Source organism: Acinonyx jubatus, chromosome C2, assembly GCF_027475565.1.
Source record: "Acinonyx jubatus isolate Ajub_Pintada_27869175 chromosome C2, VMU_Ajub_asm_v1.0, whole genome shotgun sequence".
NCBI lineage: Eukaryota > Metazoa > Chordata > Mammalia > Carnivora > Felidae > Acinonyx > Acinonyx jubatus.
Window position 1 is genome coordinate 132,369,111 of NC_069384.1, and position 23,648 is coordinate 132,392,758.

Here is a 23,648-nt window from a genome sequence, read left to right on the forward strand (position 1 = left end):
TCCAGACCAAGAGTGTAGCTGAGCTAAAAACAAAAAAACAAAACAAAACAAAAAAACAACAACTACGTAACTGACTACAACTTTCCTTCCTCCCATTCCAAAGCCCAAGTTAAGAAAGATAAGTCTATACCCTTTCTAATTCTTTCATGGAAACTTCAACTATCCCGAGTCTGATGATTTTCCCTATTATGTGTGACCCTTTCTTATGCTGAGCCCTCAATTTCTCTCTCTCTCCAATCTTGGGATTTACAGCATCATTCTTTTGTGACTACCTGCTTACCACTCATCCTCATTCTATTTCTCTAGCTCAAACTTTTGTTTCTGCTTTGCAACTCTGCTTTTTCATACAGATCTGGTCTTAGTTTAACTCTCTACTTGCATGTGATTCCTGACTGATCTCACTCATACACAGTGTTTCAACCAATACCCATTTTTCCAAAGACTTCTAAATCTGTATTCATAACTTAGAAGCCTCTTGGGTTCTCTCCCATACATTCGCATGTTGGCAAGGAATCTTACGTTGCAAAAGGGTCTCTAATTCAGGAGGCCCACAACCGAGTTTATCATCTTCTGCTCAAAAATATGTTCATCCTTTCGCCGTACCTACCTCAAACCATCCTCCAATAAGAACACCTGCTTTGCCAATTTTATCTCCTCACAACAACTTAAGACACTTTTACTATGTCTTCTCTCCTACAGCTTGACTATTATAACCTGATTTGGGGTCCTCACCATTTCTTTCCTCCTAACTGGTCTCACTGCCCCTAATTTGGTCTGCTTTTATTTATTTATTTTTTTAAATGTTTGTTTATTTCTGAGAAAGAAGAGCGCAAGTGGGGGAGGGGCAGAAAGAGAGAGAGAGAGAGAGAGAGAGAGAGAGAGAGAGAGAGAATCCAAAGTAGGCTCTAGGCTCTAAGTTGTCAGTGCAGAGTCTGATGCGGGGCGCAAACCCACAAACCATGAGTTCATGATCTGAGCCAAAGTCGGATGCTTAACCAACTGAGCCATCCAAGTGCCCTGGTCCGCTTTTAAATCTATCTTCCAAAATGTCTGGTAATCCATCTAAAAAAGATATTGGAGTACGCCAAATTCCCCTTCTGAAAATTTTTTAAATAGCTCTTCAGGAAAAGAAAACAAAAGCAAAAAACAAAAGACATATTCTTGAGCCAGGTCTATGAGGCCTTTCATTATCTGGCAAACTCTACTCTCACTGTGCTCCCAGAGATGCTGGGGATGCCATTCTTTTACCTGAAATATCCCTTCCCCAGTGTTCCCACAGAGAAGCTCCCCAGTGTATTTAAAGATTTGGCTCAAGTGTCAGGTTCTATTTCATCATCTTCTTTACTACTACATACAGTATCCATTTCTACTTCTCTGCCTCCTAAACTGTGAGATCTCTAAAAGGAACATCATCTTTTCATCACTGGACCAAATTCAGTGGCACAAAAATAAAGAAGGTAAAGCTCTTGCCCTTGAAAGGGCAGGGAAGAGGAAGACTAACAAAAAAAACTTAGAATTCCACATAGGAGCAATCACTAATCAGGCTGGTACAAAGTACAGAGGAGGAGGGGCATGTGTTAGCAGAAAGAAAAATTTCCTGGAAGAGGTTCCATCTGTCTTTCCAGGATCATTTCAAGTCTTAAAAAGAAATGTAGTCCTTTGTACTTCCTAAAGTGCATTTAGGGATATAAGACCATACCGATTTTTATGGCTCAATTAGTTTCTGTTAATTCGTATAGACAGGAGAAAAAGATACCTCTATATTGTGGTCATTTATTATAAAAATAACACAACCAAGACACCTTTGTCTCATTTTATATTATTGAGTATTCTCTTCAGATGATAGGGTGCTATAATTCTCAAAAAAATTATAATTCTTGCTAGCATTTCTCCTGATACTAAATTGAAATAATCTGGGGGGGGGGGAATTCATGTTAATTGTAAGACACCATTCACATTCAAAAGACAGTGTTTCCCTGAAGCCAACTTTCCTTTAAAAATGAAGAAGTCAGGCATGTGGGTGGCTCAGTAGGTTAAGCCTTCGACTCTTGATTTCATCTCAGGTCATGGTCTTACGGTCATGAGACCAAGCCCAGAGTGGAGCCCTTGGAGAAGGAGATCATGCCCAGCATGGAGCCTGTCCCTCTGCCCTTCCCCCACTCGCTTGTGTGCACACACATGCACGCTTTCTCTTTCTACCAAAAAAAAAAAAAAAAAAAAAAAAAGAACAATATAACATTTCACTCATTTTAGTCATGTAGCTTTTCTTTAATGAAGAACCTCGTGTGGCTGAATACCATACTGTGTCAGGTGGAGGCAATGAGCTCAGGCAGGGTTTCTGTCAGTCACATGAGAAACAGATCACCAGGTCTAGCCATTTTGTAAGGGTCTTAAATAAACATACTTCTGTAGAGATACAATCACTGACTTTGGAGAGAACAGATCCTAAATTAACCTGTTAAAAATGTTTAACTTAATGAAAGCATGTAATCAATTTCCAGGTTGAACAGAATGAGTTGTCACTAAATCGATAGTATATGCAGTCCATTTTTCAAATGCTTAGTAGAGACTCATGAGTAGCCTAAGAACTACAGGTGTATATAAACTGTAGTTTGAAAACATGTCCCCTGTGCTAATACTTACAACAACATTTCTTAAATTCAAGAAACTCACAAGTAATGCTCATGATCACTTAAATGATAAACAGTTTATGTAACAGTGAAATCAAAAGAGAAAATAGTATTAGATATCCCTTACCTTCAGGATTTAGAATAAAAAATGCCATTTGCATTTCACAGATCTAATCAAATGGGTCAGCTACAAGTATCAACAAAACCAGCAATCTTTAACCATTTATTAAGTGGTACTCAAAATGCGGTCTACAGGTCAGTGCCAGTTACAGGGATTCAGCGAGATAATTTTACACCATTATATAAACCAACACACTGCTTTCTTCATCAAGAAAGTCTTAAGGAAAGTATGTCTGCTAACCTAGGCAGCATACAGAGCAGAGAAGAACTGAAAGAGAGAGAAGTGTATGAAGCTCAAACTTCTTTTTAAAAAGGTGACAGGGTCAAGACATAGAATAAAAAGGGGAGGACGAAGAACGGATTTATTAGATGTGCTTTCTAGGAATATATTATCGATATATGCAAGTAATTAATATAAATCTTCAGAGGTCACATCTATATGTTCCTTGATAAAATGGATATCCTTTTTTGTGTTGTCTTAGCCATTTCATGAACTTGACTCAGTGATATCAGCATGAATGGGTGAAACTGAAAAGTGGTAATGCTCACATTTTTATCATTCAGTTTCGCAGATACTGTGAAACAGTTATAAAATACAATTGACCCCTGCATGATCAGGATGCTTATATCTAAATGTATTAAAATACTTTCTGTTCAAAATTTTGATTTTTCACATAAGTCTGTGACTTCATCAAATCACCTGACAAGAATAAATACACTGTTCTAAAACACAGTAGTTTATCAAATATGCTTACAAGTTTCACCTCTTATAATCCTGACAGAATGTAAAATGTTGACATATTGCTGAAGAAAGACTTTATCACCTAGGCTGAAGGTTGGCAAATTTTCTCTGTACAGGCCAGACAGCAAGTATTTTAGGCTTTAGAGGTTATAGTCTGTGTTGCAACTACTTAACTCTGTAATGAGCAGTTGTAATGAGCAAGCGGCCATAGACACTATGGAAACCAACAGGCATGGATGTATCCCAGTAAAACTTTTTTTATGGACATGGAAATTTGAATTCCATATAATTTTCATATGTCACAAAATATTATTCTTCTTTTGATAGTTTTCAACCATTTAATAATGTAAAAGTCATGCTTAACTCCCAAGCTGTATAAAAACAGATGGCAGACCAAATTGGCCTACAGGCAGTAGTCTGCCCTGATCTAGACCAAAGGCATAAAAAGCATTAGTTATCCATTTCAGTTTTTAAAAGATGGAATAAAGTGGCAGAAGAATATATGGTTTCTGACCAGAATGCAAACAATCATGCCAACATAAAGCAAATGAATCATATAGAAAAAAATTTACCAAAAACTCTTAATGACATCCCTTGCCAGCATAATTGGCAATTTTTCTGATATCGTGTAATAACCATGAAAACACCATAATGATCTAAGTTAGCATATATGTTTACTTAAAATGTCAGTTAACTCAGCAATTCTACTCCCAGAAGAATGCCAAGAGCACTGAAAACATGTGTTGACACAAAGTTTATACACAAATGTTCATAGTGACATTATTCTAATAGCCAGAAAGGGAAAGAACCCAAATGTCCATCAACTGATGTATGGATAAACAAAATGTGGTATATTCACATAGTGGAATATTACTCAGCCATGAAAAGGAATGAAGTACTGATACGTGCTACAACATAAACGAACACTGAAAACTTTACGTTAGTGAAAGGAATCAATCACAAGAGGCCACATATGATATGGTTCCATTTACATGAAATGTCCAGAATAGGCAAGTTCATAGAAAGTGAAAGTACATCAGTGATGCCAGAGACCCTGGGGAGTAGGAGAATGCAGAGTATGCTAATGGGTATGGGATTTCCTTCTATGGTGATGAAAATATTTTCAAATTAGATAGTAAGGGCATTTGCACAATCCTGTGAATATTCTAAACTACTAAATTGTACACTTTAAAAAGGAGAATGTTATGGTATATCAGTTACATCACACAATAAAATTTATAGTTAAAAAGAATAAGAGAGAGTAAGGATAAATGGTATGGATGCTAAATGTATAAATTCAGTAGTGATGCATTAGTAAAAATAAGACAACCTATCTGGTACAAAGTTAATCTATGCACTTCAGTAACAACATGTCTGTCTATCAACTCACTAGGACAACAACAGATAAAGTAGATAAATGCACTTCATTTAAAATTTACAATAATTTTTAAAGAAGATCTATTGCATGGATAATACATATACATATAAAATAAATTTTCTATTTATATGCAATTTCTTATACTACCATTGTACATCTGCCAATATTACTAGCAACATGGTTTAGATCCCCAATTCAATCTTATTCTGTAAGTCTTTTTAAATTTTTGGTTTTTTATAGTAGTAATAATGGCTTTGCTTCTCTGATTAGATGCTGCTACTTACTGAAATCATTTGTTTCCCCCCCAAATATATTGAAAATATCTGTACTATAATATTTACCTTTTGACCATCATGCTCAAAAGTAGAAAACCAAGGTTCAGCAGTTTCCATAAGTTGTGAGAACATTGCACTAAAAATTAGAAAAATAATACAGTGTTAATGTTAAACCCTTATTAAAGTAGAAATGGGGTAAAAAAGTAACATAATAGAAAGCTTTTGTACTTACTAGGCATCATGTTCCAGATACTCAGGGTTCAAGAGAGTTTTCATCTCCTCACTTGAAAAAGCAATACAAATAATCAAAATGTATAATGTTTTTAATAGAAGGGGATGCTGCAGAGGTTACCTTATTCTATACTCATAAGCCAACTTTCATATAATGTGTATATGAAAAAAATCATCCTTTCTAAATAAAAAAAATCAATTCCATTAACAAATGAAATCTTCTCTTTCTAGAAAGATCAAAAACAAACTAGGTACCTTGTCTGTACCACAATGAAATAACTAATTGCTACAAATAAAAAATACAAAATGTGATAATATATTCCTTGAATGTGTCTGATCTAGAATAAATTGGTTACTTCACAATCTATTTTGTTTTTCTAAAACAAAACAAAACAAATATTTACTTACTGGTCAAATATACCATATGAAAACATTTTTTCTTTTAACGGCTTCTATTTTAATTATATTTTAATACCCATTAATCAGTGACAGTACCTCTTTCAAATTTTAGTGTTGCTTTTACCTTTCAATGGCTTGAAACTGCTAAAGCAGCATGTCCAAATTATTTAAAAGTAATTTTCAATCATCTATACTTTCCTGTGGAGTATGATGTATGTACACATTTTGAAAAAGATAAAAACTGGCATGAAAACAGGATCACAATACTAACTTCATCCATATCATACTTTAGAATAACTGAATAAAGGGTAATTAAGATACAAGTGCTCTAGACAGATCCAATAAACTCAGTAAAATTAGAGAAACTCAAAATGAACTAGAAAATACTAATCTATAATACAGTAAACAAAAGTTAATTTAACAAAGACTCTAATTTATGCTGAGCAAAATGGATGGCTATATTTAATTAATAGAAATCATACAGATAAACACATAAGATGTTATGTGTTAATTTTTTCTGTTCTGCATATGGATGGGTCAGCCTATGGAATCCTTCTGACAAAAGTTTATAATCTCACAGCTTCCATTCCCAAGATACTTCCTGGCTACTTCTCTGGGCCATCAGTTAGGGCATTTAAAGTTAGAAAACAAATTCTAACAATTAGCCCAGGTTAAATACAATGACTAAAGTTATTTGCTAGAAAGAATACATTAATGTATCTCAAAAACATGACAAACCATTTTTGTGTATTTATAGACTGGGGTTCTTTGGAGTACTGGTCTCCTATTTATGACCTGAACTCAGTCAAATCTGGTGAGGAGAAAGGATCTCAGATCAAGTTAAAGCTTGTGAAGCTTGTAGTGAAAGAATGGTTCATTAGAGGATGGTACATATGAATACTGTTAGTCAATAGCACTTTGCCATTACACCAAAATTTCTTCTTCTCGATCCGCTACTTAAATGTCTTCCTGTGGCACAGATCTGTGACTTGCAAATACTATTACAATTACAAATTTGCCCATAGCCCATAGGACTACAACTACTAAGTGGAATTAATAATCAGCCACATGAAACACAACCAAATGTTTACAATTTATAAAAGTACCTTCAACGTAAAAGATTCTGAGGTTAAGATGATTACCGCAAGGCTTAAAAAACAGATGGAGCTCATATAAAAACTTGCCTTGGTTGGGCAGACTCACTGGCATGAAGAAAAGCTTGGTGGTCACAGTGGAGGATAAAGACTATAGGTGCTAAGAGCTCGTGCATGCCCTGAAACGTAAGAGCAAGACAAATGAGAAGGGGAAGATGCTGAGGGTCCACCAGTGGACAGAATAGGCTCAGTGAAATGCTTCTTCAACTGATCCTTACTACCAACATTTCCATATTTTAGAGAAATGCATAAAATGAAAAGCTACAAAATGAGATTTTATTTACTTTTAGAATTTGATTCCAATTCAACCACAGCACAAATTCTTCTTCTTTAAAACATGGAGAACAGTTCTCGTTTAAATGACACAACAAACAATAAATTGGCATGGCAGACAACCTTGCACCTGTCAGTTGCTTCAGGATCTGTACTCATAAATATGAATTTCATTTATGCAAATTATAATCATGAGCTACAGTGTAAAGATCTGCAGTAAGAAGGGCAACTGAGAACTGTAGACCTAAAGAAATTATATCCAGTGTTTTCATTACATAATGGCTCAAAATTAGGATGTCTGTAGATTTAGGAAAAGCTGAAGTCAGCTAGCTGGAAATGCTGGATAATAAAAGAAACAATCTCTAGCAGGTATGACAGCAAACAAAGTTTTCGAAGTATGATTTTCAACATGTTTAATCTGAAAACGACCATAATTTCTTTCCTGTCTACATCAACTATAAGGTTACTGTTCAATTTATTTAGTGAGTTCACCAATTGTATTTTCTTTTTCCTTATATTGGTGTTACCCATGAATTACACGAATAGGCACAGAAACAAAAAAGCATATTAGTTACTAAGCTATCTCTAAAAATTCATTATTTATCCTTTATTGTGGAAAAGGTAAATAATCTGCCTTTTAAATGAAATATTTCCCCCCCCTTAAGCATCAGAAAACATATTTAACAAGTTAAAAGTAGACTATATTCTTTTCTGCCTCTTAAAGTGAGTAAATTATCACTTTCCTATTGCTTAATAATTATGGATGATCTTTTATTTAAAAAAATAAGACAAAATACCACCTTTATAGGAAATAAAAATAAAATATGGAAGCAAAGAGAAGAGTTTCACTGGCGGGAGCAGAGACTTCCCATGATGGAAGGGCAGTCGCACAACCCTCTGTACATCCTAGAAGCACCAGGCTATTCTTAGAAAGCTAGTGGTCAGCACAAAATAAGATGAAAGTGAACTCTATCAGAGTTCATTCATAAGTTATCACTAGCCTTGAATTAGGACTTTATGACATTTGCGCAAAATAATCTCTGATACATTGAATAGTTACTTGTGATTAAGACAAATTACCACACACCACTTCAATCTTTTTAATTAACCATGTCCTTAATAAACAAAACTTTAAATGACTATTTGATGATCCCTTAGAAGAGCATGGTAGAGATCCAGAAAAAAATGGAATTAAGTGCTGCTGAGTATGCTTTAAAATCATCATGAGGTGTTTATTCTCCTGGAATAATCTCAAAGTATTCCAAACACCAAGTGCCATAATTTAATCATCAAAGTACAAGCTACTTACTATAGTACTTGTATTTACTGTACCTATAGAAAAGGAAAAAAAAAAAAAGAGAAAAAGACAAGGAGGAAGGAAGGAAGGAAGGAAGGAAGGAAGGAAGGAAGGAAGGAAGGAAGGAAGGAAGGAAGGAACCAAAAAAAAGAAATTAAAAACTATGCTAGATATCCTTATGGTAATCTTTTTGCCTATTTCTGATCATTAACTTAGGATAAAGTCCCTAGAAGTAGAATTTCTGGGTAAGTGAGTAAAGACATTTGTTCAAGTCTCTGATATACACACAATTAAGCTGCCCTTCAGAAAGAACTCCCTCACTTTAGGGCATAAAAGTTGCCACTTCATACATCCTAACTTGTAGTGTTTTGTTTTATTTTAATCCTTTAAAACTTCATAGTCAAATGGTTTACCTTATTTAAATGCTAGTGAGACTGACAAAAAATTTTATTGACCATTTTTATTTAATGAATTGCCCATTTTCTCCTAATGAAGTGTTTCCTTTTTCCTGATGATTTGTTATAGTTCTTCACCAACTCAGGATAGGAACCTGTAGTCATTTTTGTTACATATGCTTGTCCACATTCATCATTTGTCTTCTAATCTTGATGGTATCTTATGTCACAGTGAAGCTGTATTCTTTAAAACTGTCAAATCAAGACATCATCCTTCATGGCTTCTTGTTTTGCTTCCATGCCTAAAAAGACCTTCCTTATATAGAGGTTAGGTGAGTATGTAGTGTTCTTTTTCACAGCTAACTCTTTACCCATCCGGTATTTATTTTTGCCCTGAAGAATAAATCGGTATTTTTCTCTGCAAGAGTTCAACTAATTCTTGAATAACCCATCTTCTCCCAAGAGTTTTGAAATGTCATCTTTACCATACACTGAATTGCTAGAGCTTGTTTTTTCTCAGCTTTTACTAGCATTCCATTGGTTTGTTCATTATTGACAAGAACTTTACTACTTTAATGACTTGAGCTGCAAAATATTCTAGTCTGCCCTATTTTCTATTCTTTTTCTCAAAATTATCTTGTCTATTCTAATTAGAAGGTAAGCTGAAGTATCATTTAAATAAAATGCTAAACAAAATACTGCAATTTTTATTGGCATTGCATTAACATTAACTTGAAGAAAATAGGTATTTTAAAGAACAACACATTTTCTAGCCCAAAAGTTGGGAAAACTGCTTAGTTTCTCACTAGGTTTTTGTCGTTGCTGATGGTGGTGGTGATCTTCTGATTGGGTCTTTTCCCTCTCAATGTATTCTCTAACTAATGGCTGGTTTAACAAGAATGAGTTTTTGCCTAAATGCATCTTCCAACCCTCTTTAAATTTTTCTCTTCCTTCTGGTTTCTGTGACACTATACAGAGTCTCCATTTGCCCATGCATCATTCATCTTCCAAATTCATATTTCAAAAACAGGGGTGCCTGGGTGGCCCCGTCGGTTGAGCACTGGGCTCTTGATTTTGGCTCAGGTTATGGTCTCAGAGTCATGAGATCAAGCCCTGAGTCCAGCTCCATGCTGGGTGTGGAGCCTGCTTAAGATTCTCTCTCCCCTTCCTCTGCCTGCCCCCCACTCGTGCTTTCTCTCTCTCTCCCTCTCTCTAAAAATTAACTAATTATTAGCTACCTATGATAATGATGAGAACACAAATGTAAATGAAGTGGGCAAGTTCCTAACCATTATGGAGCTTGCAGTCCAGACAGCAAGACACACAATAATAAAATAAGCACAGAAATGACTATATAAACTGTGATAAATGATATCTATGTGTAGATACAAAAATCTAGCTCCTGCTACAGGCTCACCACATAGAAGGTATTTACTGGATGGTGACTGGCTGATTAAATATCTACCTCTCCATATAGCAATGTACTGGTAAAAGTTGAACTACAATATTAGAAATGAAAAAAAGGAGAACATTAAACCATATATCAAATCAATAAGGGTGCTCTTTGTATAATGGAAATTAAGAGTTCCCTGAATATCATTAGGACAACCGTTTACAAATTCATTGTTGACTTTTAACTAAACTGGGGGTATTTTCTCAAATAGACTTGAAGAGATTGTTGGTTTTACTCTTAATTCTAGACTAGTAAAACCTGATTAATAATTACAACTGGCAAGTGTATAGGCATCTTTAAAGGAAAAGAGAACTATTTAGAAAGAATGATCATAAATTCAATATGCTCTAATTTGACAAAGCATAATAAAACACAATGTATTGTCTAGTATACTTATTGGTTCCCAAAATGTGTATTTTGCTTTCATCTATACCATCAGCATTTCTGCTTGCTTAAAGTCTTTATCCCTGCTGGATCGTTAGTAGTCACTGCACTCCAAACTCATGCCAGTTGAACATAAAGGTAACGAAGTTTTCTTCATCAACAGCCTGTAGGCTCACAAAATTGAACCTGTTCTTTTATCTGCCTGTGTTCATTTAGCCCACCAAGCAGTCTTTATTAAAGCTGAGGCATCAGGCAGTCAAAGTTCATTAATACCATTTATATAATCTCTGCAGTTTCAATTAACTCAGCAAGACATTCTACTACATGATAACAGTCTCATTAATTCAATAAAATCCCATAACTATTAACAATATGGTCGATGTTAAACGGGGTGTCACCTAGTACAAAATAATAGCTTTAACAGCTTGTGATGAAACTCAAGGTTTTTTTCTTAAATTTGATCTGGCTAAATATTCAGTCCTTCTTTAGCAAAGTATTATTTCTATGTAAAGAATCTATAGGACTTTAAACATGTACAGGGAGTAATTAAATCTTACTAAGTGACTCCCAAGAGTAGGTTAATAATACTTTCTTATTCAGTAATTGATTGATTTTGTCTAAATTATCCAGAATCTGATCTTCCATATTCTTGTTTAGTTTTCCTTACAAATGCAGTGGGCCACATACATCATAAATGCCTGAGTGCAGTTATTATGTTTTGTTCCTTGTCTGTGGAACTTGTTTTCATTATTACAACACTTCCTTAGTTGACTTTTTTCTTCCACTAAAGAAAAGAAAAATGAGAAACAAATGTACAACTTGGGATGATTTTATTATGACTTGGTTCACTGTCATCAAATCCTTTACTGTGCAGTATTTTCAAATATTGGAAAGAAGAAAGGGCACAATGAAGAGATACACTTGATGACAAAAGCCAACACAATGAGGAGAGAACAGAAAAACAGAAAGAAACCTGGATCATTGATGAGGAGTCTGAACTACTGAACTAATGCTACAGAACCATTTTGCCACTAGACTTCTTGCAAAGTGTGTTAATAACATCCTTAGACTTGAAGTTATTCTGAATGAGGTTTTCAGTTATTTGCTTCCAAACATCCTACATTGATATTTATTTTCTCCTAGTCTCCTTTTTGGTTGGTTGGTTGGTTGGTTGGTTGATTGGTTTTTGGTCTTTGAACTTTGTATCCCACATCAGGCTCTGTGCTGACAGCATGGAGGTCACTTGGGATTCTCTCTCTCTCTCTCTCTCTCTTTCTCTCTCTCTCTCTGTCCCCTTCCCTCTCTCCCACTCGCTTTCTCTCTCTCTAAATAAACACACTAAAAAAAAAAAAAAAAGAATCCATATGTAACTGGACCTGTTCTTAGTTTATTCCAACTGATCTCTGTTGACTCCCACACTGTTGTTATACTGGCTTGATCACAGAATATTTACAGAATAATTGCCATTCTTTGCCAAATGCCTTTACCATTCTCCCCTTCCCCTAAATTCTGTGGCAACTCCAACATATTTAACAATGACAGTATAGTAATAACCACCCCAACTACAAACAAGAACCCTTAGTGAGCACTATGTGTTTTTAACTCTACAAAGTCAATACTGTCATTGCCCTCATCTTACTGCTAACAGAACAAAGATTTAGAAAATTTAAGTAAAATGTCTATGATTATGTAGCTAGTAAATGGTTGGTTGAACTGAGATTCAAATAACAGATATAAGCCCACACCCAATGCTCTTAACCACTAAACTATATTATTTCCATTAATTACTATAAAGCTTTTGTGCACTAAATTTAAAATAACTGTGTCCAGTTTTTAAAAAGTTCATCTCTTAGATTATAATTGGAATGCTAATATATTTATATATTAATTTGGGAAGAAGTAATATTCATTTTATTTGATGTGTTCTCATCCACAAACATGCTATCACTTTTCTATTTATTCAACCCCTGCTTTATATCCTGCAATAATATTATAATTTTCTTCATATAGCTTTTATACCTACATTGCTATATTTATTTCAAGACACTTTCAAGTTTTGGTTGCCATTATAAGTGAGATATATTTTTTCCATTTCCCATTCTAAAAGCTGATTATCACCATGTAATTAATATAAAGGCATATTACTAACATTAAAAGCAAGATAGAATTAGTTCCCTTGGGTCTTCTATGTATATAACAACAAATACATTATTTAGGACCATTGTAATATGATTTAGTTTATTATCTTTAAACTGATCAAGTTTATTTCAAATTAAATACATTGTTCTAGGGGAGCCTGACAGGCTCAGTCAGAAGAGCATGCAGCACTTGATCTCGCTGTTGTGAATTCCAGCCCCACACTGGGTGTAGAGACTACTTAAATAAATAAATTTAAAAAAATATTTAGGGGCACCTGGGCGGCTCAGTCAGTTAGGCATCCGACGCTGGCTCAGGTCATGATCTCATCATAGTTTGTGGGTTCGAGCCCCTCATCGAGCTCTGTGTTGACAGCTCAGAGCCTGGAGCCTGTTTCGGATTCTGTGTCTCCCTCTGTCTCTGCCTCTCCCCTGTTTGTGCCCTGTCTCTCCCTCTTAAAAATAAACATTAAAAAAAAATTAAAAAAAAATTTAAATAGATACATTGCTCTAATCATACAGTGTTTTCTGTTTTATTACACTAAAGTTAAGTGATTATCAGTTGAACATACATCATAACTTCTGACTGCTAGAGAATTTATTAATTTGGTTTGACTTCCCACTTACTATACATTTTGAGAATACATAAAAATATCCAACTTCATGTATTTTTATTGGAACACCATCAGCTTAAGTACAAACCTAGATACTTCTTTATATATTAAATAACTAATTCACATTTCAGTGAGAGCAAAACATAACCCAACAATCTTCTGTCCTTTAGTAATGGGGGATGAATCAGATACCTGGATAACAAAGAGTATCATAAATTTCCAAAAATTTACAGGAACTTTCTGAAGTCGTATTACCAGTAACTTTTAAAGAGTGGAAGGACACTTGATTATTTTTACACAGCAGGTCACATATTTATAAACACTATTTATATATACAATTCTGAAAAGTTTTATTACTAGATTGGCTTCAAAGGTGCTGTTTATAAACAAACTCCCAAAAGTTGAAAGAAAAGATTGAACGCCTTACAGAAGACAATTTGGTGGAATGTCTTATAATAAGGAAGAAGCATATGTGCTTCAATGAGCTTACTTTTCTCACCATGCAGCTGACAAGCAGCTCTCTGATTGCTTTACTATTATGATACAACTTTGGATACAATAAAGGCTACATTATTGCTCTATCATTTGTCAAGCTGTATAGAAAATTTTGAGTCAATGGATGCCACCTGTAGGATATTTTCATTACCTGTTTATAAAGCAACTGCTCGTTTTCTCTAGCATAACAGAAAAGAACATCTGTAAGAATTTTTCTCACATTTTCTTGTTGGAAAAACTGCATTTCAGGAAACCTGAAGAAAGAAAACACAGGATTAAAACTGACTAGCACAATTCCAAGAAATACCCTCAAACTCTCATCTCTAAGAGGCATCAAGGGTTACTTTATGTGTTAGTACAAGCGTGTATTTGCCATGCAACTAACTCACGCCACTGGTGAGACTGACAATGTCAAGGAACAAAGGATGAGAAATGATACAGAGGGAAACGATACCTTTCAACACCTAAATATTTCAAATGTCTCCATATGCTTCAAGTCCTCACACAGTGGATACAACAGTTCTTAAGCAAAATGAATCCTAGCCTTTGGGCCCATTTGGTTTTTAGGACTAGAATGTAATTTTGGATGTATCAGCTTTTTGAAGAAATCAGTATCTTTTTTTTAATGCAAATATCAGGATTTAAATTATTATACATGACCACCCTGTTAGTTTTGTCTGATTAAAATGTAGACTTCAAATGGAACAAGTCAGTCAGGATTGTTTAAATGTTCTCTGGATCAAAACCTCTGCCAGGTGCTCTGAGGTAATGTCAAACAGAAAAAGGGCACAGTATCCACTTGAAAGGAGCTTACGCTGTTGTTTTTAATGAAAGAATATACAACCGCACACTCCAAAGAACAAATACATAGCAATAATACACAATGAATATATAAGGGAAGAAATTACATCACCTAGGAGTTAACAGTCAAATAGGTTCAAGCACAAAAGATTTGAACAAAGATTTGTAGGAGAGGAGGAGATGGACTATCAGTGGGAAAGAGAAGCAGATCAGAAGGACAGATGAAGGCACACAAAGCAGTGAGTATTCCACGTGTACAGCACAGTATGGTAATCAGTAATGAGAAAGAAAAGTACTTCCATGAAGCACTGCCAGCTGAGAGAAGGACAACAAGACAGAAGAAGAGGTGGGCAGGTCCGGAAAGAGCTCTGAATGCTGAATTTACAAACGAAGACAAACAACCGAGTGACTCTACATTTCTGAATATTTAAGTAACAAAGAAAACAGTATCTGAGTAACTTTAAGTGGGAATAAGCCTTGAAGGAGGAGAGATTACAGGAAGGAACAAGAGGGCATTATAATGAAGTGAAGGGGAGAAATAACAAACCTGAGAAGAAAAGCCTGCGTTCAAATTCAGGTTGCATAACTACTACGTATATAATCTTGAGTAAGTGATTGCTTAACTGCCTCACCTATTAAGTGGGGATAATAATGCTGATCTTGTGACCACGATGAGATAACATTAAAGCACCAGGAACAGTGCCTGGCAAGCAGTAAATGTGCAGGAATAGAGGTGATCATTAGTCTCTGAGTACTGGTACTTCAGGTGATAAAGAAGTGAATTAGGTGGCTTTGGAACTAGGGCAGAAGAGGGACAGGAAAGAGGCTGAAGAGGAAGAGTACCCAAGATATGGAGGCACAGGGCATCATCAAGACAGAAAAATACTCCTTAATGCCTCCTCTAAAGAGCAGAACTGGTTGTTTTACTTCATATTATAATGGCTTACTGCCTTTTCCAGGAGACTTCAGCTGTTTTATGTTTCATCCTGATCCTTTTCTGCCTCCCTGTGAGAGTTACAACTTTCTCCCCAGTCCAGGCTGGGTTCCTGGGTTAACTCTACTAGTGGTTTGTGAAGCATCTCATTTCCGGTCCTAGTTTTTATAATAAATTAAAGCCTGTCTTATCTTCATCCGTTTGTGTGACTTTTGCTTGAAATTCCCTTTGATGTGCAATTGTCCCCAGACACATATATGTGGTTTTCTTTCTTGCAGAAAGGAAGCCTCTTTTTTGGAGGCTGGTAATAAAACAAACCCATGGGGGGGAGCAAGATTACCTCACATCCCTGCCTAAATCTGAATTTGATGACCCCTCTGGACAGTGCCTATTCAGGCAAGGAAGTGTGACTAGGTGCAAGTGACCTTAGCTCCTAAAGAAGAGAAAACTTAACCTGAAAGTAGATTCAGGGCAAGAATGTTGTTTCATAAAAGCCACAGGGGTTCCAGAAAGGTGTCAAATGCACTGATGTAGGAAAGAAACACAAGCACTTTTTAAATGACTTCTGTGGGACAGAAGTCAAATATCCCCAATTAAAGTAATCAGGATGAAAGACATGTAAGTAGTTAAAATAAATTGCTAAAGAGAAATTTCTTGGGAAAACTTAGTCACTAAGGTAAAAACAGATTAATCCTTCTGAGAAGTGAAATTATTTCCCCTTCTTCCTCATTAGAGGACTTAAATCTGCCCTGTCTTTGTTTTTTAATTTCAGGTATAATTGACATACAACATTATCTTAGTTTCAGGTGTAAAACATAATGATACAGTATTTATATATATTGTGAAATGATCACCACAGTAAGCCTAGTTACCATCCTAGCCATGTCTTCAAAGAAGGCTTCCTGCCCCATGAGTTAGATCATATGGCTTCCCAATTTTGCATGTCCCCTCCCTTAACTCATCTTTGGAAATTTACCATACACAATGGCACAACCACATTCTGTGTAGCTGATGCAATCTGAAGTGATTGTGCAAGAAAGTACTAAAAACTCACTTTGTAACAAATACCTATGAACTATATAGTAAGAGTTTAATACCTAACTACTAAAAATGTAAATTATATTACATACCGATTCATAGTTTCATTTAAATGCATACTAACCACTTGCAAGATTAAAAACAAGAGAGCTACAAGAATTAAATTGCAGGTAGATAATTTAAATTACCCACTTTTAGCAAATACCCAATCAACTAAAAATGCGTATTAGGCAGACACAGCATATCTACGCAACAGCACACGATCTACAATCCTAAAGTGCCAATTTATGAAGTTTCGCGATACCCTCTTTTTCAGAAAAGTGTGACTTGTTCTCTAAATTCTGATGATTTCATAGCACCAAATAAGTAACGTAGAGAGATACAGAAAAGTTTTTTAAAAGATATAAAAGTTTACGCTATTTAAGAAGTTTGAAAAAGAACTTCTATTCAGAGAAGATTTAAGCTCAATAAGTCTTTGGAGATTATCTAGTCTAACTCAGAAGGTCACAGGTAAGGATTCTGAGACACCATGATTAATACCTGCCCCCACATTACTGGGCAGTTAGGGGAGCAGTACTTTCCATCCGCTTCACTCATCAATTATAAATAGGCCAAATAAACACATTTAGGTAAAATTCCATGAGTTCAGAGTTACCAAGAAGAACCTAGCTCAAAAGGCTGATGAATACACCTGAATGGTAATATATTTCCCACAACAAATATTTGATTGTTTTATTGTCAGGCTTCAAACCAGAAGACATAACATACCATCTATAGGAATCAGAAATAAGAGGGAGAAAAGTACAGTGAGTAGCTTTTCTAGGAATAGTAATAATCAGTTTTTGATGATATGGTTTAAGTTCCAAAATAGCTTCCCTGCCATTCATTACACTTCTATGCTTTCTTTTACCCCATGCCACCTGGTGTTGATCAGGATAGGAAAGCAATTTGAATACCATTCTAACCCAAATATCATTGGAAAGGCAAATTTACTTTTGAAACAATAATAAAAATCATAGAATACAGGCTCAAGGTGGGCCTTTTATCATGGAAAAAAAAAGGAAATGGTAGTAACTTCAGTAAAGATGAGGTAGAAAAAACAACTTAAGAATTAAAACTGTAGGGGCGCCTGGGTGGCTCAGTCGGCTGAGCATCCAGCTTCAGCTCAGGTCATTATCTCGCGGTTCGTGAGTTCAAGTCCCGCATCGGGCTCTGCACTGACAGCTCAGAGCCTGGAGCCTGTTTCAGATTCTGTCTCCCTCTCGCTCTGCCCTGACCCTGCTTGTGCTCTGTCTCTGTCTCTAAAATAAATAAAAATTAAAAAAAAAAAGAATTAAAACTGTAGAAGTTTATAGATTAGTTCAAGCCAAATATCTGATAAGCAAATAAAAGGGAAAAAAATTCACACTAAATAGGGACTGAGGATAACTTATGTTATTATCAGAAAATGGAAGTCCAAGAGAAGTAATTTCCAAATCTGGCCAGGAAATGGGAAGGAAATAGAAATAAGTGAGAGTGGAACTCTGGTATAGATAAAACCAAAGAGAAAGTCATAGTAACATATTCCATGATGAAATTTAGACAATATTGCCAAAAAAAATTTTTTTTTAAACTGTATCCCAGACTTCTTTAAAAACAAAGTGATGAGAGGGGTGCCTGGGTGGTTCAGTCAGTTTAAGCATCTGACTTCGGCTCAGGTCATGATCTCACGGTCGGTGAGTTCGAGCCCCACGTCGGGCTCTGTGCTGACAGTTCAGAGCCTGGAGCCTGCTTTGGGTTCTGTGTACTGACCCCACACCCCTGCCCCTCCTGTGCTTTGTCTCACTCTGTGTCTCAAAAATATATAAATGTTAAAAAAAAAAAAAAGAACAAAGTGATGAGTGATGTGAGGATTAAAAACAAGAGCATCCTTGAACTTTACCTTCCCTCCAACCAGTTCCCCCCCAAACCCTCTACCCACACACCCCTTGTGTTCCCAAATCCATTCTCAGTGATTGTAGAATGTAATCCCAAAGCCCTGGTACAAACCCCGGGTTATCTTCCTAGTCCCCCCACCACCCCCATTTCTGGGAAGGGCAGGCACCACAGTTTGAATGCATACGAGAGCCCAGGGTGGTGACAGACACAGAGGGAAAGGAAATGAGGAGTACAGGGTAGTGAAGTGAGGGCCCCTGTAGCCTGGGGTACCAAAATGTAGCCCTGGTGCCAGGAGAAAGCATGCCGGTGCCCCTGAGAAAGGGGACCCGGCAGTCCAGGATCTTCTCCCAGCGAACAGTCACTGCTTGGTCGTTTGCCCTTCCGGTGAGGGTTGCAGAAACACACTCGGAGCACATCCCTCTCCAGCCCAAGCTGCTGGGCTGTGTGGCTCATCTGCCGCAGGGTGGGTTTCGGGAACTGCAGGAGCACGTCCTCCAGGTTGACTGTCCCTCAGTTCTTCATACTTGTTCACTTACTCTTTGGAGTCTGCACAAGGGCCTCTGCTCTGCCTATCTCCTGCAGATTTTCATGATTGTCAGCTTCGTCCTCCTACTTCTGCAGCACAGGACACGGATTACAAGTTCTTAAAACTGAGCTGCAGAGCCTCAAAACAACAGACGGTCATTTGGCTAAACACCTTCCCAAAGAGAACCCTCAGGGTGAGCCCCACATCGGCCTAAATACATCCCAGAGCGATCCTCTTCTGTTTCAGGAGCTTGGCGAGTCATTACATTACAGGTCTTTCTGCAGAGCTCTGATGTCCTGGGACTCTTCAGGATTTTACTCCAGCTTCTCCTTTTCTGGCTTCACAGCCCCAGGTGGGGCAGCGCAGGGCTGGGGGAGGCCCCCTGCCACTGGAGTTTCTCTCCACCCCAGCTCCCCACTCGCCCTCCACCTGGGAGGTCTCTAGGCCACCTTGAGGCACGGGGGCACAAGCCCCACTCCAACCTGATGTCCATAGTAGCCATCCTACCCAGAACTCAAATGGTGGGGCGGGGCATGGAGGAATCCCTCACACCTCAGAGCCTGGACCAACACCCAGGATTCCTGAATCACCAGGAGGGCCTCGGAAGCTCTGCAAGGTCCAAGGGTCAACCCGGCCAGGCTTGGCCGTCCCAGGCCCATCGCCTCCATCCCCTAGCCAGGGAGGGAAGGCCAAGATGGGAGCCAGGTGTCCCACCGAAGGGAACGGGGACACCCCAAGCCGGGAGCCTGGAGAAATGAGGGCTCTCCAAGGGACTCTAAGAGTTTTCTTGATGAAAAAAAGTATTTCAGTTCTAACTTAAGTGATCAAATTTAAAATAAAGCAGTTTCTCTCTCAAGATGTGTAAAGGAACTTATAATCAGACAAATTTTACATACTAAAAATTAATACCAAGAGATATAAAACTTTGGTGTGTGTGTTTTGTTCTGCATTTTGAAATAACCCAAAATTCGTAGGCACTCTAGTTTTCATTATAAGACTTAAAAGACCTTTTATTATAGAAAACTCAAACATTTCTAGAGAACAGACCATAGTAGACTCGATATATCCATCACTCACTTTCATTGCCAATCAACTCTTGTTTCATATATATTCCTCCTTCAATTCTGCATTTTGAAATAAATCTGATAAATACCACAGTATGTATCTCTAAAAGATAAGGGCTTTCTAAACACATAACCACGTACCATTCTGATACCACAACTCATAAAAGTAATAATCCATTAATTAAATCAAATATCCAGGCAATGTGCAAATTTCCCTAATTTTTTCAGTTTGTTCAAAGTCACAATCCAAGAAATGTCCACACACTACAATTTGTTGATGTATCTCTTTAGATTTTTTTTACTTTATAGATTTATTCCCCTCCCCCCCCCACCCCCCACTGCCTGTCTCTCTCTCTCCAATGTATTTGTTAAAGAAGCCAGGTTACTTATCCTGTAGAAACTTCCCACATTCTGAATTTTACTTATTGTACCTCTATCTTGTTATTTAACACGTCTCCTCCTCCTCCTATATATCTTATAAACTGATAGTTAGGTCTACAGACTTCATCAAATTCAAGTTCAATTTTCAACAAAATTCTTCATGGGTGGTATTGATGGTTTTCATACATGTTAACAAAGTTTTTGACACTTCTCTTATGAAAAGGTGGAGGAATCGAACTCTTCTCCATTTGAATATGTACTGACCTTAGTGACTAGCTTCTCACAAAGTGATGCTGTCACACAACTTCTGTCTGGCTCTCCATCTGGACCCATCCTTGGAACTGAGACACCATGCTGCTCCTAAGTCAAGTAGCTACGTGGGAGGGCCTTGTGGAGGTGTTCTGATCACAGCTGCAGAGAAGGCCTCCCCTGAGAGCCAACTTCAATAGCCAAACAGGGGAGTGAACAAGCCTTCGAACGATTCCAGCCCCTAACTTTTAAGCAGGTCTGGCCAACATCATGTGGAACAGAGTCAAACTCTCCGGCTCAGCCCTGCCCACGTACTAGATTCATCAACAAAGTAAGTGCTGTTGTTTTAAGCTTTGGGGTGGTTTACGATGCAGCAATAGATCTCTCGTACGGCTTGTACTGCGTACCTCCATCAGGATGCACATATCAGCTTATTTCTTTTTATGATGCTAGCAACCATTGGTGATCATTGCCTAGACCTATTAATTCATTAGAGATTGTAAATAGTAAAACTATAATTCTATCATTTTATCCTCATTGCGTAAAACCCATATATAATGAAAAATTTCCCTTCATCAATATTTACTTATCCTCAATCAAGTAAGGTCAGCAAAATTTTGAAAAATCCTGTTGACTCCCATTACATTAGTTCGTGGATACTTGTTGCGGACATCTAAGATCCATGAATGATAGAAAAGTCACTAATTCTGTCACAAAAGTAACTTACAACAACCGGACTATTCTACATGCCTTTTGGGTATCTTCTCATGTGACTGCAGTATATGGGAAGGAATCAAGTGAGGGAGGAGGAACAGCTACACACCAGCTTTAGAGCCCCAATAACCAGGAACCCAGGTGGCTGATGTAAGATAAGTAGAAAGACACTCAACAGGGCAATCAATGGTCTGTCATATTACACACAGACAATAAAGAGAAGCCAGGCAAATTTCTGGGCAATCTATAATGAAGAGTTCCTCAGACAACAAAAAGACAAAAAAATATATGTATTTTCTAAGCAAAAAAAGGGTTAAGAAAAGAGTGAAATGATAAAGGGCTTTGCCACCGCATTATAGTACATAATTAGGTAATTAGAAGTATTAAAACAGACAAAGCATTGGGCCCAGATGAATTACTGAAGATGCAAGTATTCAATAAGATGCCCCAGGGGAAAAAACAAAGCCCTTGGTGAAGGTTTATAATCATGCAGTAGGACAGAGAAGCACAGAAGGACTTGAAGGAACAATAACTGGTGTTATGCCCATACTTCAAGAACAGAATTTCAAAACAAGCATTCATCCAAAATTTAAAATGAGCTGATGGAAACTCCCTCGAATACTATTAAACACCAAAATAACGATAATACCTTCTTCTGGTTTATTGTTTTATTAGAGAAAAAGTGGAAAATCAGGCAAAAACCATGAAGAAGAGCAATTTCACACAGAATGAAAGCAGGCATACTTTTTCTTCCTGTGCTCCGTGTTTTGGTTGATGATTGCACCACTTTCCTTACTCAACCAAATCTGCTTTCTCGTCTTTCCAGGAACACAGCTGGATTTAATTTCCCAGCTTCTTTCTCAGTTTAGCTGTAGACATGTGACTGAGTGCTAACCAATGAAATGAGAGTGGAAATGATGTACGACTGACCACAAAATTCAACCGTCACATCCACTTCAGTCAGGCCCCATGCACATTTCCTCTTCCATGTGGATAGGAGGAAAAAGTCCATCCAGGAGGCCTGGGAAGCTACCTGTGGAGTGCAATGGCTTTAAAAAGACATTTGCAAATTCTTTAGAACATCCTCCTTCATGGATTGCTTGCTCTGGGAGAAGTCTTCTCTGGAGAAAGACACTTAAGCAGTCTCATGGAAAGATCCACATGGAGAGGAACCAATATGGATCCCCCAGCCTTAGTCAAGCCTTCAGATGACTGCAGCTCCACTTGATATCTGGCTGCAAACTCATAAGACTCCCAACCCAGAACCTTCTGGCTAAGCTGTTCTAAATTGCTTATGTGCAGCAACTATGAAATAAATGATCATTGTTTCAAGTCACTAGGTTTTGGTTGACATATTATGCAGCAATTGATAACTAATATAGGTTTTGATACCTGATTCTGGGATGTTATTAAAAAACTATAAAATACACGGTAGGAGTGTCTATGGGATTGGACAGAAGCTGGAAGGACTTTGGATATAGCACCAGTGAAAGATTAAAGGTTGTGAAAAAGGCTGCTAGCAAAAGAGAGCCCATGAGGAGGCTTCCAGTGAAGCTTAAATGAAAGTAAGGAAAAAATTATAGGAAAAATGGAGGAAGAAGGTTCCTTATTGTGTAGCAGCAACATGGCAGCCTCTAGTTATATGGAAAATTGAAAATGTACCACATAAACTGGGTAACCTAGCTAAGGAGCTATCCAGGCAGAGTGTTGAAGGTGCTGCTTGATTTATATTTGTTGCTTGTGGTAGAATGAAAGAGGAGAGAAGCAAAAGAGAGAATTGCTAAACATAAAGGTTCTAGGACTTGCTGGGTTTGAAAATAAAACTTCTCATTCTCAGCCTCTTTATCCAGCAAATAATGCTAACATTAAGAAAGTGCTTCTGGGCAAAGATCAAATCTAAAACACAGTTTGGAAAAAAAAAAAAAAAAAAAAAAAAAAAAAAAAAAAAAAAGGTCTAAAGATGAAACCGAGGGAGTCAGTGTAAAATCTTTTGTTAAGAACTCAGAAAGCTCTAAAGTGGTGCCTCAGAGAACCCTTCTGTGAGACAGG

At 37.0% G+C, this 23,648-nt stretch overlaps 1 protein-coding gene and 1 pseudogene across 10 annotated transcripts in view; both read right to left on the reverse strand.

The window, feature by feature from the left end:
• The window catches only part of TBC1D5 (TBC1 domain family member 5), a 530,924-nt gene that overhangs the window by 201,086 nt on the left and 306,190 nt on the right, over positions 1-23,648 (reverse strand). For 9 of the 10 annotated variants that reach the window (XM_053221498.1, XM_027061904.2, XM_027061908.2 and 6 more), the window contains 4 exons: positions 14,127-14,229; positions 6,960-7,048; positions 5,378-5,428; positions 5,212-5,281 (listed from right to left, as the gene is read on the reverse strand). In XM_053221498.1, coding sequence (XP_053077473.1) covers positions 5,212-5,281; positions 5,378-5,428; positions 6,960-7,048; positions 14,127-14,229 — 313 coding nt within the window. Of the gene's footprint in view, positions 1-5,211; positions 5,282-5,377; positions 5,429-6,955; positions 7,049-14,126; positions 14,230-23,648 lie in introns of all 10 variants that reach the window. The other variant, XM_053221496.1, reaches the window with a different exon arrangement.
• LOC128315359 (POU domain, class 5, transcription factor 1-like) lies at positions 18,791-20,969 on the reverse strand (annotated as a pseudogene).